Source organism: Mauremys mutica, chromosome 1, assembly GCF_020497125.1.
Source record: "Mauremys mutica isolate MM-2020 ecotype Southern chromosome 1, ASM2049712v1, whole genome shotgun sequence".
NCBI lineage: Eukaryota > Metazoa > Chordata > Testudines > Geoemydidae > Mauremys > Mauremys mutica.
The window spans coordinates 336,977,472-336,997,195 of record NC_059072.1 but is presented as its reverse complement, the minus strand read 5'-3'; the positions used below and the strand labels follow the sequence as shown (position 1 = coordinate 336,997,195).

General features: G+C 44.1%; 1 protein-coding gene across 1 annotated transcript in view; it reads left to right on the top strand.

The window, feature by feature from the left end:
• HEPHL1 (hephaestin like 1) overlaps positions 1-19,724 on the top strand; it is a 76,891-nt gene that overhangs the window by 13,334 nt on the left and 43,833 nt on the right. The window contains exons 2-8 of the mRNA XM_045019781.1: positions 2,899-3,143; positions 5,855-6,067; positions 7,705-7,884; positions 9,681-9,935; positions 12,255-12,423; positions 18,490-18,629; positions 18,810-18,941. Of these exons, the coding sequence (XP_044875716.1) occupies positions 2,899-3,143; positions 5,855-6,067; positions 7,705-7,884; positions 9,681-9,935; positions 12,255-12,423; positions 18,490-18,629; positions 18,810-18,941 (1,334 nt within the window). The remainder of the gene's footprint in view (positions 1-2,898; positions 3,144-5,854; positions 6,068-7,704; positions 7,885-9,680; positions 9,936-12,254; positions 12,424-18,489; positions 18,630-18,809; positions 18,942-19,724) is intronic.

Here is a 19,724-nt window from a genome sequence, read left to right as displayed (position 1 = left end):
ATAGGTTTCCAGGAAACAGAAGAGAGTGGAAAACAGAGAGGAGAATTAGCTGTTTGTAACCAAGCAAAGACAGAGAAGCAGGATTTTACACAGCCAGAAGCAGATGGGCAATCTGTACCCACCAGAAGAAAGAGGACTAGGTGAAATTCAATGCATGTAGAGGTATCTAATCACTTTCAGGCACTTCATGAAGTAGCCACAAAGAATATACTGGAAGATTCAGCTGAAGGGAAAGAACAGGGATCTCCACTGGACACACCTGAGGTTGGATGCTCAGCCCAGCTGTTGAGAATGTCAAGCATACCCAAATAAAGACCACAGACTTTCCAGAGAAGACAGACAAACCTCAACGAGGACTTGATATTAAGGAGAGTGCACAAGACATTCTGCAGGGGACAGAAGGACAGCAAGATGGTCTGCTGTCTTCCTGCAGCAAAGACAATACACATCACTGGAAAACTGGATGGGATTCTGAAGACTGTGGGCAAAAATCCATTGGTTATCATAGAATCATAGAAGATTACTGTTGGAAGAGACCTCAGGAGGTCATCTAGTCCAACCCCCTGCTTAAAGCAGGACCAACACTGACTAAATCATCCCAGCCAGGGCTTTGTCAAGCCGGGTCTTAAAAACCTCTAAGGATGGAGATTCCACCACCTCCCTATGATGATATACATTGGCATGAATGACACTGCTTCATGGAGCATCGAAAGCATTCAGGATCTTAGAAAGAAGAGGAAAGGTCTGATGAGCTTCTCAGGAATCCTTCCTTTCCTGTGAATGAGAAAAGATAGACAGCAAGAAGATTCTGGACATAAACTGTTGGCTAAGTACGTGGTATAAAATAGAGCAGTCTGGTTTTATGGAACATTGGTCCACCTAAGGGTAGAGGAGGGTATGTGACTTGAGCTATCTCCATCTGAATAGAATGGGAACCAATCTTCTGGGTAGCAGACCAGCTAGACTAGATAGGAGAATTTTAAACTAGCATCTACAGGACAGGGTGCTAAGGAGGAAAACACAGTAAGCTCAAGCATAAAACTCATACTCATGATACCATTAATGTAAAAAATCAAGGCATCAAAGGATGTAAAGAGAAGAAATTCTTCAGTTGTCTGCCAATGTTAGCACCCTGGATAATAAAAAAGAGGAATTAAAAATACTAATATTAAAAGAAATTTGATAAGACTGGTCTTACTGAAACCTGGTGGGATCATTCATGTGACTGGTATGTCAAAATCACTAGATACATTTTATTCAGAAAGGATAGAGTGGGTAGAAGAGAATAGGGGTGGTGGTACTTTACATTAAAGATACCATTACTGGCTTTAGAGTTACTGATAGTTCAGAAGGACGGGATCTGAAATGTTTATGCATCACAAACTAACTGATAAATCACAGGATGTGCACTACCAGGGGTCTGCTATAAACCTCAAATCAGATGAAGGAGCAGATGAGCAATTCTTTAAACATCTATGTACAACATGTAGAAAGAAAAATTATGTTATTCCGGGAGATTTCAGTCTGTGGGACATATGCTGGAGGTCTGATGCTACCCCTAGTTTCAATGAATGGTATAGGTTCGATCTAGACAAAGATGATAAAATTATCAATCATGATGTAGAAAAGGCAGAAGTATTCAACATATGCTTCTGTTCTATATTTAAAAAGAAGGATGATGTATTCATATTATACAGCGATAATGAAATACTTTCTATTCCATCAGTAGCTATGAAGGATGTTAAACAGCAACTGTTAAACATGTTTAAATTTGCAGGATCAAATAACTTTCACAGAAGAGTAGTAAAAGATTGGCCAAGGAGCACTCTAAAATGAATGATGGTTTTTAACAAATCGTAGAACACTGGGAAAGTTCCTGAGGACTAGAAAAAGCTAATGTTGTTCCAGTATTTTAAAAGCAGTGAATCAGATGACCTGGGAAACTAACAGGCAAGTTAGCTTAGCATAGATTCTGGGCAAAATCATGGAAAGGCTTATATGGGATGCACTCAGTAAAAATTTAAAAGATAGCATAATTAATGCTAGTTAATATGGTTTTATGGAAAATAGTTCTTGTTAATTAGACATCATTTTTGGCTGCTGAAGGTAACTGGGTTGACACAATATTCTTAGATTTCTGTAACCCACTTGGTCAAAAATTGTGTTCTTTTTTTTCCTTGCAAAATTTGGATTGTTTGGCAGAAATTAAGATACTGAAAAATTTGAGCCAAACCCCCAAATATTTCAATTTGTAAATACTGCTGCAGTGCTTCATGGGAGTTGTAATTCAGGTCTCTCATCCTCCTATTCTCATCCATAGATCAAATGGAAGTTATGGGCTTGAAGGAGAAATTATTGCTGAGGTTGTTTAATTTGTGTTATGCAGGAGGTCAGACCAGATGATCATAATGGCCTCTTCAGGCCTTGAAATCTACGAAATCTATTAAACTGGTGCCTGAATTAGTTCATTCTCTTTTCCCAGTGCTAGAGTGGGGACTGTGCTTTGCTTGCTTGCTTTTATGCGCCTCCTGAGCAGCTGGGGATTAAGCTGTGGACTTTCTTCCTTCTGGTCTTTTTGTCAAAGTGGGAATTGAGTGATGAGCTTCTGGCACTACACAGAAACCCCTAAATGGCAGGACCTCAAGCAGTTGTTTGTCTTGCTTGTGCTTAAGGCCAGCCCTGATAGCATGACAACTACTGTTGCATAGGAAGAAACTTTCATCAATGTAGTACAGTAGTGTAGGAGCTGACTCCTCAGCCTTTATTCGGGTTGAGTAGCTCTGATTTGTCCCGCTGAGTTCAGTGGAACCACTTGCATGAATAGCAAGCACCAACTTTTGCATAACTTTAAAAAAAGAGTATTTCTATCTTTAAACTATTTCCCCTTCCATTCTATAGACATGCGAGTGGGTTTGTGAAGAGAGGAGCCAACAGAATAGGACGTATTTACAAGAAAGCTGTTTATAAAGAGTTCACAGATGGTACCTACACGCAGGAGATCCCCAAGCCATCCTGGCTGGGGTTCCTCGGTCCAGTCATGAAGGCTCAAGAGGAGGATATCTTCGTTGTTCACTTAAAGAACTTTGCTTTCCGTCCATATTCTCTGCATCCACATGGTCTCTTCTACTACAAAGATTCTGAAGGTAAAAACCAGTTCTCAGCTTCACTCCACACCTGCCCCTTCTGTCCTCTCCTCCCTTGCCCTGTCCTCCTCACTCTGCTGCCTCTCCTTTTCTTTCTGTTCCTAAGTAACTCCTACCCCCACCCCACCCCAAAAAACCCTGTGACGCTAACATTATGTTTGCCACCGTCACATTATTCACTCTATTTCTGTGGTATACCTCTTCCCCCACCCAGTTATCTGCCTTGTCTATTTCAGCAATATTGTCTCATTGTTTCCTTGTATTCCCCTGTCTTTGCTTATTTCTTTGCGTATTTCTTATACTAAGTCCCTGCCCCAAAGAGCTTGCAATTTATCATTTTGTTCTGTATTTGCACAGCACCTAGCACAATGGTCCATGACTGGGACTCCTCGGTGCCGCTCTCATGCAAATAATAAATAAATAATCATTTTTGTTCTGTCTCATTTCTCTTTTTCTACCCCCTTCCCTTTGTGCAGTGAATATACTGAATAAGAGCCTGGTCCAAAGCTGATTGAAGAGAATGGGGAACTTTCCATTAACCTTAATGAACTTTGTATCAGTTCCTAATAAACTGGCCAGTATCATTAACCAGTAACTTAAAAAAGGAAGGTATCAGAGAGGTAGCCGTGTTAATCTGGTTCTGTAAAAGCAGCAAAGAATCCTGTGGCACCTTCATCGGATGCATTCACCCACGAAAGCTCATGCTGCAAAACGTCTGTTAGTCTATAAGGTGCCACAGGATTCTTTGCTGCTTTTAAAAAAGGAAAATTCTCATTTATTATGTTTTTCATTTTTAGAAAAATAGCTTCTTCCTGCCTTGGTTGCTTTTCTTAGTAAAAATGCGAGACAGTCTAAATCCTCCTCTCTGGTGCATATGAGAGATCTTGGCTCCAGTGATGTGTTCTCTGTATACATACACAACTCCCAGCGGCAAATGACTAAGCTTCTATAGCTTTTCGTGGGGCTATAACATGTGATGTCATTTGCACAAGGAGGGATCTTGGTTAGAATGCAAAATTACATGCTGTGTGCATTTTCTCCTCATCTTCGTCATCAACATTTTCAACAATTTTAAGGCCAGGAGGGATAATTACAATCACCTAGTCTGATCTCTTGCATAACACACGCCATAGAATATCACCCAGTAATTTCTGCACCAAGCTCAATCATTTATGGCTGAACTATGAAGTGAATTGAAAAATACTATTTCTTTTTTACAGTGCAAATATTTGTAATAAAAATAATATAAAGTGAGCACTGTACACTTTGTATTCTGTGTAATTGAAATCAATATATTTGAAAATGTAGAAAAATATCCAAAAATATTTATAGTAAATTTATGTTAGTATTCTGTTACTGTGTGATTAAAATTGCAACTAATCAGAACCATTTTTTTAATCTCACGATTAATTGCGACTATTTTTTTTAACCGTTTGACAGCTCTAGTTGCCACTTATTTATAACTGAAAGAAAATCATTCAGCATCACAGAAGTGTGTGAGACCTGACCTGGCTTCTTTGGACAGTTCCAGTGAGAAACTGCAAGATGCTGAGTTTCTGTATCACAGTGGAGCAACGTATACAAAACTTTCATCATGAAACCCCAAAGTTGTGCCAGGGTCACCAAAAAGTTTTCTAAGTTTTGTGAACTTTTTAGCAAATGTGGGTACAAATGGACCTGAATCAAAACTCCCCACCCAACACCCCAAATCTTGAAAGTATTTGAATTCAAAACCCAACTCTGTAGCTAAATTTTGAAAATGGCCCCTATCTGTTGCGACAGAATATACTGTGTGCTCACACCCTACATACTATTGTAATAATGTTTGGGCGAGGTATGCTATATGAGGCATCGTTTAAAAAAATCATAATTTGCTGATGAGTAATACCATGGCAAAATGCACATAGCCGCATTGTATATGTGAAGTTATAAACATAACTTGAGATGACTAAAAGTATGTTTTCCAGATAAGTCTGGGGAATGACCAAACCAGTTTCTCAGAGACAAAGGGCAGGCTGACAGCTCAGCCAGGTGTAAACAAGGCTGATGGACCATTACTTCTAAAGGGAACCCTAAGTTACACAGCTATTTATTAGTCTGGATTGTGCCTCCGTAAATCACATCTGTGATAATAGGCTAGGCCAAAGCCCCAGATTTAAATATCCTAAATTAAATGGCCGGGAATAGGATGTTTCATGGGAGCATATGCATGCATCTGGGTGTGGGAGCCAGGTGCATGGGCCGGTCCTTCTGTCAGCTGAAGAGCTGCCATCGCAGATGTCTCAGATAGCTTGTGCAGATTTTTATACTAGCAGCAGCAGGCACAGCTACTAGCATGGAAGCAGAGAGAGTTTCTTTGATGTATCTTTCTGCATTGTGTATGCTTCTTTTATCTTTTATTCTTTGATCTGTAGAGGCAACCTCTAAAACACATCAGGTTTAAATCAACATTACAAGTCTGTTGAACATGATGTCTTTTGAAAATTATACTTACTAATATTGTGATTTTTTTTATTCTGGAGGCTATGCTCAGAATTACGTCTTGATTTGTAAATGATTCCGTGTTTGCAATTGCTGCTGTCATTGGTCTGTTTGTGAAATACTTTAAGTTATTTCCAAAAAATGTAACAAAAAGAAGAAATTCCATCCTTATCTAGGGTAACCCATTTTCCCAATATGTTTGGCCTTAAACTCCTTTTTTCTTACATTAGGTGCCCTCTACCCAGATGGAACAAGTGGCAAAAACAAAGAGGATGATATTGTTGTTCCTGGTGGAAATTATACATATACATGGCCAGTGAAGAAAGAATATGCCCCCACTTTGGCAGACCCAACCTGCCTGACTTGGATTTACCATTCGCACATTGATACACCTCGAGATATCAGTTCTGGGTTAATCGGACCATTGCTGGTTTGTAAAAAAGGTACAGAGCTGAAAATACTGAGGGAGCCCCTCTGCCTGTTTTGGCTTCTTAATAATCGTTTTTGTTTACAGGTGTAAATGTTATGGGCTTGATTGTGTCCCTCCGTAGCTCATAGTAAGGGGCAGTTTAGAGTTGTACCACTCTAGGAGCACCCCAGGCTTGGAATTGTGGCTCAGGGACAATTCCCTTGCTGCTTCCCTCTTGCTCCAGAGGACAGTAATTTGTGACCAGCCTGTACATCCACAGATCCTTGCCTCAGTTAGGGCAGACGCTGCATAGTGAGCAGTGCATTGCAGATGAGACGACATGTCTAAAAATGAGGACAAAAATAAATATTAAACAGCTGCCTCATTCACAGAGCACCATCCAGTCTGCCAACTGAACAGGGCAGTGGTTCTGTGGAAAAATGGCATGTGATCATGTCATGACAGACTGTTGTCACAGGAGCTGACTTTCTTCTTTATGGGTGGGTGCTCCAGCGCCTCGCTGCCCCGAGGTCTCAGCCCCCTCTCCACCCCTTCCCCTAAATCCCTACCCTCGCTCTGCTTCTTCCCACCCCATCCCTGCTCCGCCCCTCCCCTGAGTGCGCCCTGCCCTCGCTCCGCCTCTTCCTGCCCCTGCTCCATTCCCTCCCCTCCGCGCCTCCTACCTGCCACTGAACAGCTGGTCAGCAGGTAGCTGGTGAGTGCATCCACTATTTTTTTGCATGGGTGTTCCAGCCCCGGAGCACCCACGGAGTCGGCACCTATGACTGTCGTGCAAGGGACAAGTGTTAAAGTTGTGCAGGCAACCTTAACGTAACAGTTTTCAAGTACATAAAAGGTTGTTACAAGGAGGAGGGTGAAAAATTGTTGCTCTTAACCTCTGAGGAGAGGACAATTAGCAATGGGCTTAAATTGCAGCAAGGGCGGTTTAGGTTGGACATTAGGAAAAACTTCTTAACTGTCAGAGTGGTTAAGCACTGGAATAAATTGCCTAGGGAGGTTGTGGAATCTCCATCATTGGGGATTTCTAAGAGCAGGTTGGACAAATACCTGTCAGGGACGGTCTAGAATAGATAATATTTAGTCCTGCCTTGAGTGCAGGGGACTGGACTAGATGACCTCTCGAGGTCCCTTCCAGTTCTATGATTCTATGATTTACAGAGTGCTTCAGTTAGAAACATGAATGTTTTTCTAATCCAAGCTTTTTGTATGGAATATATCTTTATATGTTCATGCATGTCGAATCTTCAGTGTACAGGAATGTGCTCTGTACATCTGAAATGATAACCTGGCCCATGTATTTTACATACAAAATGTATGCCTACCCTGGGGCAATCTTTGTATTTCCTGAGGAAGAAGGAGACTTTGCTATGAAAGGGGCTAACCTAATCTCAGCCTGCCTCATTCGAGTGCCTCAGAGTCATTCTTCATAGGGTAGCCTATGAAGTCATCCCATATATGAAGCTGAATTAACATTCTCAGTATGGTCATTCATTCAAATAATTATGCTGAAATTGGTCTGTAAAAGTCTTGCAGCTTAATAAAGTACTTCATAAATATTGTACATTCAGACTTACTGTAAGAGGAAACATGTTAAAATTTAATTAACTCTGAGTTTATTTTTTAGTACTTTCCTGTTTGTTTCCTGTTTAGGAAGTTTAGATGACTCCTCGATACAAAGCACTGATGCTGCTAAAGGCTTTGCCCTGATGTATAGTATTGTAGATGAAAATCTCAGCTGGTACATTGATGCAAATATAAAAACTTTCTGCTTGGACCCAACCACAGTTGACAAAGAGGATGAAGGTTTCAAGAACAGCAACAAAATGCATGGTGAGCAGCCACTATCAAGTATCAGAGGGGTAGCCGTGTTAGTCTGAATCTGTAAAAGCAGCAAAGAGTCTTGTGGCACCTTATAGACTAACAGCTGTTTGGGAGCATGAGCATTCGTGGGTGAATACCCACTTCGTCGGATGCATGTAGTGGAAATTTCCAGGGGCAGGTATATATATGAGCAAGCAAGAAGCAGGCTAGAGATAACGAGGTTAGTTCAATCAGGGAGGATGAGGCCCTCTTCTAGCAGCTGAGATGTGAAAGCACAACCTTGTCATGCAGTAGCGACTAGACTAGACTGTTTTCATGTCTGTAATATATTGCTGTTCCTTAGATGTCTTTCCTTTTTCTGTTAACTGGGAAGAAATGAAAGCATAGGCTGAGGGTGGGCCAGACTATTAACCCATTGTACTTACAGAAAGCCTCCCCTCAAGTCTATAAGCAGCATGGTATGTAGGGCACAGGATCTGAGGAAGGAAGCCTGGCTCCTGTGCCCATCTCTGCCACTGGCTTGCTATTTGAACTTTGGCAAATGGCTTAACCCCTTGGTGCCTCAGTTTTCCCACCTGCAAAAGAGAAATGATGAGACTGACCTTTTGTAAAGCATTGTGAGATGTACTGCATAAAAACACTACTGGAAGTGGTGAGTGTCCAAGGCTCAAAAGTGATTTACAAATAATGGGCCAGATCCTCAGCTGGTATAAATTGGCATTGAACTATTGCAGTCAGTGGAACTACAGCCCTTTGTATCAGCTGAAGATCTGGTCTAATGAAGTTAGCCTGGCACTGTAGTCCCTTTACATGTGGAGAAGCTGAGGTAGAGAGAGATTAACTTAACCATTTCCAAATCTGCGTGCCTACAATTAGGCACCTAAATCCATATTTACACACCTAAATATATGGCCAGATTTTGATGTTAATGGAAATGTGGAATCCCCGTTAATGGAGGCTTTTAAGAACAGGTTAGAAAAAACTCTTGTCAAGGATGGGCTAGGTATACTGGGTCCTTTCTGAGCACAGGGGGATGGACTAGATGACCTCTCAAGGTCCTGTTCAGCTTTACATTTCTATTATTCTATGATTTTCAGAGGTGTTGCATACCCACAGTGTCCATTAACTTCAAAATCAGGCCATTTATTTACAGATTTCAGTGAAAACGTAGCTAAGTGACTTCCCAAGATCACCCAGGAAATTTGCAACAAGTAGCGATAGAAATGCAGGTCTCTTGATGCCCAGGCCTGTGATCTAACTGCAAAGTGCTCCTTCCTCTTTCCCACCTGGACCTATTGCCGCAATGTTTGGACTCTGGTTTTCAGTCGTTGCAGCCGCTCATCCTTTCAGAACTGTTCTTCAGCTGCAACTACTACATACTATTCATTATTTATATCTGTATTTTCGTAGTGACTAGTCATGGACCCAGGACCCCACTGTGGTAGGTGTCGTACGAACATAAACCAAACAGACAGTCCCTGCCCCCAAAGAGCTCACGATCTAAGTATAAGACAGAATAGACTAGATGGATACAGACGGGAGGGCACAAAGAAATAATGAGACAATATCGGCCAGCATGAGGTCTCTGCACATTAGCGGCCTAACCATTGTCAAGTTTTTTGTAGGCATAATGGAAAAGGAGAGTTTTGAGGGGGGTTTTAACTGCCTAGCTTGGATATGGTCTCAGCATGGACATTCTGCGGGTTTATTTTAAGGACCAGGCATTTACATTCTTTAAATAAGAGTCACTAGCAATCCGTGCTTCTCCTTTGTATCTCATGGGTTGTGTTTTGTTTTGCTTTTAGCTATTAATGGTTACATTTTTGGAAATCTCCCCACCTTGGAGATGTGTGCTGGTCAATCCGTGTCCTGGTATTTGATTGGAATGGGTAGCGAGATAGACATCCACTCTGCGTATTTCTATGGCCACACCATCGTTAACAAAGGCCACAGGGCAGACGTCGTCAACCTATTTCCAGCAACCTTCATTACAGTGGAAATGATTGCAGGGAATGTTGGGAAGTGGCTGTTAACCTGTCAAGTAAATGAACATTTACAAGGTACAGTGATACAGATCTGGCAAATCCCTCCAGGAAGATGCCAAGTTAGATAATGTATAGTACGTATTTCAGACTAAAAAAGAGAACTCAATGAGGATTGCGGGCCTACATTTTCCCAGGACATTAACATCTTACACTTACTTGTTTCATCAAATAAATCTCATGAGTCTGATTTCAGCCATTGACAAAAAGTTATATGGTGCCAAATCATCAGCGAGTGTAAAACTTCAGTGACTCATGTGAGTGAGGATGATTCACACAAGAAGGGGTTGCCAGATCCAGCCCTAGCTCAGTACTTTTGGTGCATATTGGGGCTTTTGGTGAGCAATGAATGCAGGGTCAGGCCCTTTGTATGCACTGTCTTGTAGAATATTGACTGAGGTGAGCAAACTTTTGGGCCTGAGGGCCACATCTGGGAGGGGGAAAGTGCATGCAGGGCCATGAATGTAGGGCTGGGGCAGGGGGTTGGGGTGTGGGAGAGGGTGAGAGGTGTGAGAGGGGGTGCGGTGTGCAGGAAGGGGCTCAGGTCAAGGGGTTAGGGAGCAAGAGGGGTGCAGGGGGCTCAGGGCAGATGGTTGGGGTGCAGAAGGGGTACGGGGTGTGGCAGGTGGCTCAGTAAGGGGGTGGGAGGCTCAAGGCAGGGGTGCAGAAGGGGTGCAGGGTGGCAGGGGGCTCAGGGCAGAGGGGTGGGGTGCAGGAGGGGTGAGGGGTGTGGTAGGAGGCTCAGGGCAGGGGGTTGGGGTGAAAGGTGCAGGAGGGACTTGGGGTGTGAACTCCGGCCTAGCGCCACTTACCTTGAGCGGTTACAGGGGGGGCTCCCTGCCTGCCCTAGCCCTGTGCCGCTCCCGGAAGCAGACAGCACCATGTCCCTGCAGCCCCAGGGGGGAGGCAGAGGGCTCCACGCACTGCCCTTGCCTGCGGGTACCTCCCCTGAAGCTCCCATTGGCCGCGATTCCCCGTTCCCGGCCAATGGGAGCTGCAGGGGGCGGTGCCTGCAAGCGGGGGCTGCACGTGGAGCCCTCTGTCTCCCCTCCCCCGGGGGCCACAGGGACATGGTGCAAGCCGCTTCCAGGAGTGGCACGAGTCTCACAGCACCACAGGGGTGGCAATCCTGTGGGCCAGATCCAAAGCCCTGACAGGCTGGATCCAGCCCATGGGCTGTAGCTTGTCCACCCCTAATATAGACTCTTTTACACTTAAAAAAAGTCATGTCAGGTAAAACATTTCATACTTTTTCTGTTTAAAGAAATCTGATAAAAATGGTCTGTGTTTCTAGAAGGCCAGTGAGAGGCCTTTGCATGAAAGAACTTACTATTATTATTATTAAGTATTGTTTGTATTACACAAGAGCCCATAAGCACCCAGTTGGCTCTGCGTCTCATTGTCCCAGCACTGTACAGACCTAATATAAGAGAGAGTCCCTGTTCCAAAGAACTTACAGTCTCAGAGTCTGATCCAGAGACTCACACTGGCTTCTATGAACTTTGGATCAGGCAATCAAGGCTTGATTCTGCAAGGTGCTGACTGCCTCCCACAAGATGCTGCCCACCCTCTCCATTCCTATTGAAGTCAGTGAGAGGTAAGGATACCTCATACCTTTCAGGAGGTGCTCAGTGCCTCAAAGGACCAGACCCTAAAGGCCAGATTCTGCCATCCTTACTGAAATCAATGGGAGTTAAGTGTATTAATACACCTCTACCCCGCTATAACACGGTCGTGGGGAGCCAAAAATCCCTACTGTGTTATAGCTGAAACCCTGTTATATTGGGGTAGGGGCGGCAGGGCTCCAGCGGTGATTTAAAGAGCTGTGGGCTCCAGCTGCTGCGGGGAGCCCCAGGCTCTTTAAATCGCCGGCTAAGCCCTGCTACCACAGCCCCAGGGTAGGGCAGCAGGGCTCCAGCGGTGATTTAAAGGGTCCTGGGCTCCCCACAGCAGCTGGAGCCCCGGACCCTTTAAAGCGCCGCCGGAGCCCCACTGCTACCGCGCTATATGCGAACCCGTGTCATATCAGGTCGTGTTATAGCGGGGTAGAAGTGTACCTTTGAGGATCTAGGCCTTTGGTATTAGTCAATGGTATTACTTGTGAAATAATGTGCCATGCTAAAGAGAGTACCAGTGGCAGAATTCAACCCCATATAAACTGGGGAACTCTTTAAAAATATAAATTTGTCCAAACAATCCAAGTCATTTCTCCCAGTCCATGTAGTTCACCTTCCTCTACCGAAGCTAATGTACATGAACTTTGCACCAGAGAGATGCCTGAAATGGTGAAACTTGCACTGTCTTAAGAACTGTTTGTGGATTTTTTCTACACTTTAGCTGGTATGAAGGGGCTGTATAACGTTCAGATCTGCCACAGAAATGTTTCTCAGCCTTCGTTGACTGGCCAGGAAAGAAGATATTTTATTGCTGCTGAAACTGTGCTATGGAATTACGGCCCTGAAGGTTATGATAAATTCACGGGGCAGGCCTTGAATACCACTGGCAGGTATGTGTCCCAGCCTTTCATTCAGACTTTTAATGTAAAGAGTATGGATGGATTTTCACACCTCCGTAGCAGATTTGTACGCTGGATTACCATTCATTAAAATGGGTGTCCAGCTCCCGTAAGTGCCTTTGACAATCTCAACCATTCAGTCGTAGGCTGCCATATGTGAAATCTTTTTTTTAATTTCTGTTGATGATGATGATGATGATGATGAGATTTTGTACTAGGATATTGCCCAGAGACCCTAATCAGGATCAAGGGCCTATTGTGCTAGGTGCTGTACAGACACGTAGGATGACACAGGTCCTGCCCTCTAATATTTACACTCGCTTATGTCTTGCCCTGAGTTAGAATGTAACACAGAGTGAGCATGGATTTGTTAACCTGGTTTTCTAGATATATTAATACATGAAACCGGCCCTTTCATGCCAAATAGCGTGTATCTCACTTCTTTGTGTTACAACCCCAATTTATATACAAACTTTGTGCACCCATGAAATGTAACCAGGTGAAGCCCTGATGAGCCACACCTGGGTTGAATCAGGTGATTCCAGGGTGAAAGGTAGCGGGAAGCTGCAGGAGTGTCATGTTGAGAGAGTAAGCATAAGACAGCAGTGTCAGAGCTCCAGCTAGATGGGTGGGGCTTATGATTTTGGACTCTGTGCGGGGGACTCATTGAGGACTTTTTGGATTAGTTTGTGATTAAGGACTCTTGAGGTTTGTGTGAACTTTATTTGACATTAAATCAGTCCCAGAAAGGGCTGCTGTGAGCCGCAGCAGAGACTGTCTGGAGCGTGTAAGGGTATGTCTGCACTGCAGTTAGACACCTGCAGCTGACCTGTGCCAACTGACTTGGGCTCATGGGGCTTGGGCTAAGAGGTGGTTTTACTGCAGTGTAGACATTCAGCTCTGGGACTGTCCTGTGTCTCAGGGTCCTACAGCCTGGGCTCTAACCCGAGCCCAGAAGTCTACACTGCAGTGAAATAGCCTGCAGCCTGAGCCCCGTGAGCCTGAGTAAGCTGCATGGGCCAGCCATGGAGTTTTGATTGCAGTGTAGACATGCCCTCAGGCTAGGGTGACCAGACAGCAAATGTGAAAAATCGGGATGGGGTGAGGGGTAATAAGAGCCTATATAAGAAAAAGACCCAAAAATCGGGACTGTCCCTATAAAATTGGGACATCTGGTCACCCTACCTAAGGCAGTGGTGGGCAACCAGCAGCCCACGGGCTGTATGCTGCCTGTCAGGGTAATCCACTGGCGGGCCACCAGACAGTATGTTTACACTGACCATCAGCAGGCACGGCCACCCGCAGCTCCCAGTGGCTGCGGTTCACCGTTCCTGGCCAATGGGAGCTGCCGGAAGCAGCAGCCAGCACGTCCCTGCGGCTTGCGCCACTTCCTGCAGCTCCCATGGACCAAGAACGGTGAACCGTGGCCACTGGAAACTGTGGGTGGCCATGCCTGTGGACGGTCAATGTAAACAAACTGTCTCACGGCCCGCCAGTGGTTACCCTGATGGGCTGCATATGGCCCACGGGCTGCATATGGCCCACCACTGCCCTAAGGTAAGGGGCCTAAGAGGGGGCCAGTAAGGGCAGGGTACCTGTAATGGGACCCCTGGCCACGAGGGAGTGATCTGTAAGCGACCACATCACTACACCTCTCATCTAAAAAGTGACTCCTCCAGTTGCTCTACACTCCAACACAACACTGGAGCACTGGTTCAGTACACACACCTTGTTGAAGGAAAAGGCCTGGGCAGGGACTATCGAATAGTGGAAGTAAATGTGTGGCTACTCAGGTTGTGTTGGTGAGAGGGTTTTGGCTTCTTTGACAATGAGCTGATGTTCCAGGAAAGAGGATTACTGTGATGGGATGGGCTCCATCTATCAAACACTGATAAGAGCATCTTTGGACATTGTCTGGCTACCTGATTATTTTATTTGGTATATGCAATCTGGTCAAGCCAAGCCACAGCGTTCTTATCAACCATGTTCAAGGCACAAAGACCTCCAGGAAGTGGAGTCATTTTGCAGTCCTCACCAATGCATGTCATGGTTTGTGGCTGCCCACATTGACATGGTGGACTGTCTCCAAAATGCCACAGAAATTCTGCTGCAGCACAAATTCCACGTCCGGTACAAAACCAGTTGAGAAGGCTCCATTGCCTTCATGGTAAATCAAATGTGGGTTAACATTGAGTGGGGTCTGAGACAAGATAATTATTTGTCACTTTCTCTGCACACCATGAAGCTTGCCACGTGTCCTCTACTGTAAATCACTTACCTGGTAAATTTATCCACAACAGGTGCTGTGAAGGCAGACAACCATATGCTGGATTAAACGAGGCTTAAGTTAACAGTAGATATGGCATATTACACAATTTTGTCATGAGCTCTGCTACACTTTCCTCTCTGCAAACACTGGATGGAATAATGTTGCTGAGAACCCATAACCATGGTAGAGGAGTAGATTTAAGTGTGCCTGAAATAATATACATGGTGAAATCAAGTTATACATAAATAATCCTTGTGTGAGATGAGCTAGCCCATACTGGAGTGGACTACTCTGCCGCTGAGTAACAGAGTGCCATGGCTGAAGTGCATAGCATTTGGGTGCTGGCGCCCCATGTCATTCTGGCCAGTTTTCCGAGAAGGTTGTTGTGCCTTTTGACCTTAGTCACTGTCTTTTTAAGATGGTCACAACTAAGGTGGGTAGGTGGGTGGCAGGGAGGGATAGATCAGTGGTTTGAGCATTGGTCTGCTAAACCCAGGGTTGTGAGTTCAATCCTTGAGGGGGCCAGTTAGGGATCTGGGGCAAAAAATCTGTCTGGGAATTGATCTTGCTTGCAGCAGGGGGTTGGACTAGATGACCTCCCTGAGGTCCCTTCCAACCCTCAATTCTAAGGTCAAAACACACAACAACCTGCTTGGAAAACTGGCTGCAGCAACATGGTGTGTCTAATGCCTAAATGTTACACACTTCAGCCTTGGTATTCTGTTACTCAGTGACAGAGTACTGTGAACTTGATAAGGAGAGCTTTAAAGTAGGTCCTACAGGGGATGGTGACAAAAATACATCCAATGTGCATCCAGGCTCAAATAATGAATGACAAGGGAAAGGGGCTAATTTCTGGAGAAGAGACTAGAAATCACAACTGCATTGAAAAGGCAAGAGGGCACTCATCAAAATATCTTCGACGCCTGTATACAAATGCAAGGAGTATGGGAAAGAAGCCAGATGAACTGGAAGTCATGGTATATGAATAAAATTATGACATAATTGGCATTACAGTGACTTGGTGGGACAATTCCCATGATTGGAGTACCAGCATTGAGGGCTATAGCTTGCCCTGAAAGGATAGGTATGGGGAAAAAGGAGGAGGTGTCGTGCTGCACATCAAGAATGTATACACTTGCTCCGAGGTCCAAGAGGAAGTGAGCGACAGACCTACCGAGAGTCTCTGAGTGAGGATAAAAAGGGAAAGAACAACAGTGATGCTACGGTGGGGGTCTGTTATAGACCACCACATCAGGGAGAGACAGTGAATGAGTCATTCTACAAGCAGGCAACAAGACTAACTAACACACATGAGCTAGTATTAATGGGAGATTTTAACTTTCCTGATAGCTGTTGGAAGACTATTACAACAAAACATAACATGTCCTGCAAATTCTTAGCATATGTCAGGGACAACTTTCTCATTCAGAAAGTTGAGGAAACAACTAGGGGGTCATCTGTTTTGGATCTGGTTTTGACCAACAGGGATGAATTCGTTGCAAACATGAAGGTGGTCAGGAACTTGGGAGGAAGTGATCATGATCTGATAGAATTCAAGATCCCATGGAAAGGAGGACATAAGAATAGCAAAACAAGGACACTGGCATTCAAAAAGGTGGATTTCAACCAACTCAGGCAAGTTCCCATGGAAACACCAATTAGGAAAAAAAGGAGTCAAAGGGGGCTGGCTGCCAAGGCTGGCAGTTCCTAAAAGATGTAATACTGGAGGCTCAACATCAAGCTAGTCTGACGCAGAGAAAAGATAAGAAGCACCATAGGAGGCCAATGTGACTGCACAAGGAGCTTTTTAACTATCTAAAAACCAAAAGGGATACATACAGGAAATAAAAGGAGGGGCATGTCACCAAGGAAGTATACATGGGAATAAATCAGGAAAGCCAAGGCAAAGAATGAGTTATAGCTGGCAAGAAATGTTAGAGACAACTAGAAGGGGTTCTTCAAACACATCAGACAAAAAAGAAAAATCAAGGATTGTGTGGGTCAGCTGCTCAATAGAGAAGGTGAGCAGCCAGCATGGATTTACTAAGAACAAATCATGCCAAACCAGCTTGATTTCCTTCTTTGACAGGGTAACTAGTTTGATGGATGGGGGAATGTGGTGGACATAATATACCTGGATTTCAGCAAGGCTTTTGACACAGTCCCACATGACATTCTGATAAGTTGGAGAAATGCAGGCTTGACAGAACTACCATTAAATTGATACGTAATTGGTTAAACAACCACAAACAAAGAGTAACTACTAGTGGAATTATCTCAGATTGGAGGTAGGTCCTAAGTGAGGTTCCCCAGAGATCTATTCTGGGTCCAGTGTTGTTTAATATCTTTATTAGTTACATGGATGTAAGAATAGAGAGCATGCTGACCAAATCTGCAGATGACACAAAGGGAGCCTTGCCAACACTTTGGAGGATAGAGCTAAAATTCAGAGGGATCTTGATAAACTGGAGAACTGAGCTATAGACAACAAAATGAAATTCAACAAAGACAAATGTAAGTTGCTACACTTAGGGAAGAAAAACCAAAGGCACAAATACAAAATGGAGGATAACTGGCTTGGCAGTAGCACTGCTGGGAAGGAGTTGTGGTGGATCACAACCTCAACAGGAGTCAGAAATGCGATACTGTTGCAAAAAAAGCAAATGCGATTTTAGGTTGCATTAACAGAGGCATAGCATGCAAGTCACAGGAGGTGATAGTACCACTCTACTCAGCGTTGATTAGGTCTCAGCTGGAGTACTGTGTCCAATTTTGGTCACCAGTGTATAAAAGAGATGTAGAAAAAGTGGAAGGATCCAGAAGCCAGCAGCAAAGATGATCAAAGGGATGGAATGCAAGCTATATGAGCAAAGGCTGAGGGAACTGGATATGTTGAGTTTGGAAAAGAGTAGATTAAGATAGGACATGATAGCAGGATTCAAATACTTGAAAGGCTACTTTTAAAGAAGATAGAGAAAAGTTGTTCTCTCTTGCCACAGAGGGCAGGACAAGAGGCAATGGGTTCAAACTACAGCACAACAGATTTAGGAAGATTTTCCTGAGATTTAATCCTAAATGTAAGAATAGTAGGACAATGGAACAGACTGCCTAGGGAGGTTGTGGAAGCTCCTTCATGGGAGATTTTCAAAAGGAGGCTGGATAGCATCTGTCTTGGATGGTTTAGACCCAACAAATCCTGCATTTTGCTAGGGGGTTAGACTAGATGACCTTTACAGTCTCATCTAACCCTATGGTTCTATGATCTTGTTCTTCCTACTCCCTTCCTGTCATTTCTAACAACAGCTATACTCCACATTTCCAGAATTCGAAATCGGATGACGACACTGTCATTTAATTCTGGAATGTATAACCTGCCAAGGCAAGAAGTTTCAGACAAACTATTAGACCAATCTCTGGGGCTGGTTCTGGATCTGCAGTGCCGTTCTGTTCTCTATAATGCACATTTTTTTGTTGGTTAATCTTCACACAGAGCTCCCATTCATAACCACGGGACTTCCAGTCATGATACAAGCTCAGCATATGATGGTACCTGAATTCTGGGACATAACAACGCCATAACAACATGACGACAACAACAACAATAATACACCTAGCTTTTATATCATGTTTTATATCAGTAGATCATAAGAATGGCCATACTGGATAGATCCATTGTCCATCTAGTCCTGTGTCCTGTCTCATCTGAAAGAAGGACTTTTGCCCTTAGTGTAGTGTTATAAATGTATATGCTACTATGTAATCAGTCTGATTTGTTTATTTCTCAGTGAGTCTGCACCATTCTTTACACAAGAGACTGATAGAATAGGAGGACAATATTGGAAAGTTCAGTATGTGGAATACACTGATGACAAGTTTACCAGAAAGAAGAACCAAACTGAGGCTACAATGCACCTTGGAATACTTGGTACTGTAAATATTTTCAGGTCCTATCACTGTCTCATTTGTAAGCATGCAATTCCAATCCACCTCAGTGGGAATTTTGTGCATGTAGCTATTAGAAAAATCAGCCCCATTCTGTAGAGGGGGCAATATTTTTATGCTTGGCACTTTTTCTAAGTGACTCCTTTCCTGCTCTGTTTTCAAGGCCCAGTTATCAAGGCTGAAGTGGGAGATACTTTGTTAGTTACTTTTGCCAACAAAGCTGAGAAGAATTATAGCATTATGCCCCATGGTGTGAGCTATAGCAAGCAATCAGAAGGAACCTCATATTTAGATGGTAAGTTTCAGTTGTGCGTGTGATGAAGGTAGGATTGTTGCCATCTGATTTACGTGAAGCTAACTCTCCTCATCTGTAGCATTATAGCTTTGTCTGCTTCATATTGTCATAGACTTCAAGCCCAGAAGGGATCCTTAGATCATCTAGTCCAGTGGTGGGCAACCTGCAGCCGCAGGCCACACATGGCCCATCAGGGTAATCCACTGATGGGCTGGACCGTTTCTTTGCATTTGCACGGCCACCCGCAGCTCCCAGTGGCCGTGGTTCACCGTTCCCAGCCAATGGGAGATGCAGGAAGCCGCGCCCCCCACCACTGATCTAGTCTGACCTTCTGTATAACACAGGCCATAGAAATACATTCAGTTATTCTGTGTTGGATCCTCCACTTGGATTTGCACCAGACAATGCATTGGAGACAGGGCCGGCTCCAGGCACCAGCACAGGAAGCAGGTGCTTGGGGCAGCCAATGGGAAGGTGCAACACGTCCGGATCTTTGGCGGCAATTTGATGGCAGGTCCCTCAGTCCCTCTCAGAGGGAAGGTCCCGGCTGCCAAATTGCTGCCGAAGAATGAAACGGCGCAGTAGAGCAGCCACCGAAGTGCCACCGATCGCGGCTTTTTTTTTTTTCTGTTTGCTGCTTGGGGCAGTAAAAAAGCTGGAGCCGCCCCTGATTGGAGACTAATAGATATTTTCCCATCTTGTAATGTTAAATGAAAATCATGGGCCAGATTATGATCTCAGTTATCCTAGCGGAAATCTAGAATAAGTCAACTGAAGTCAATG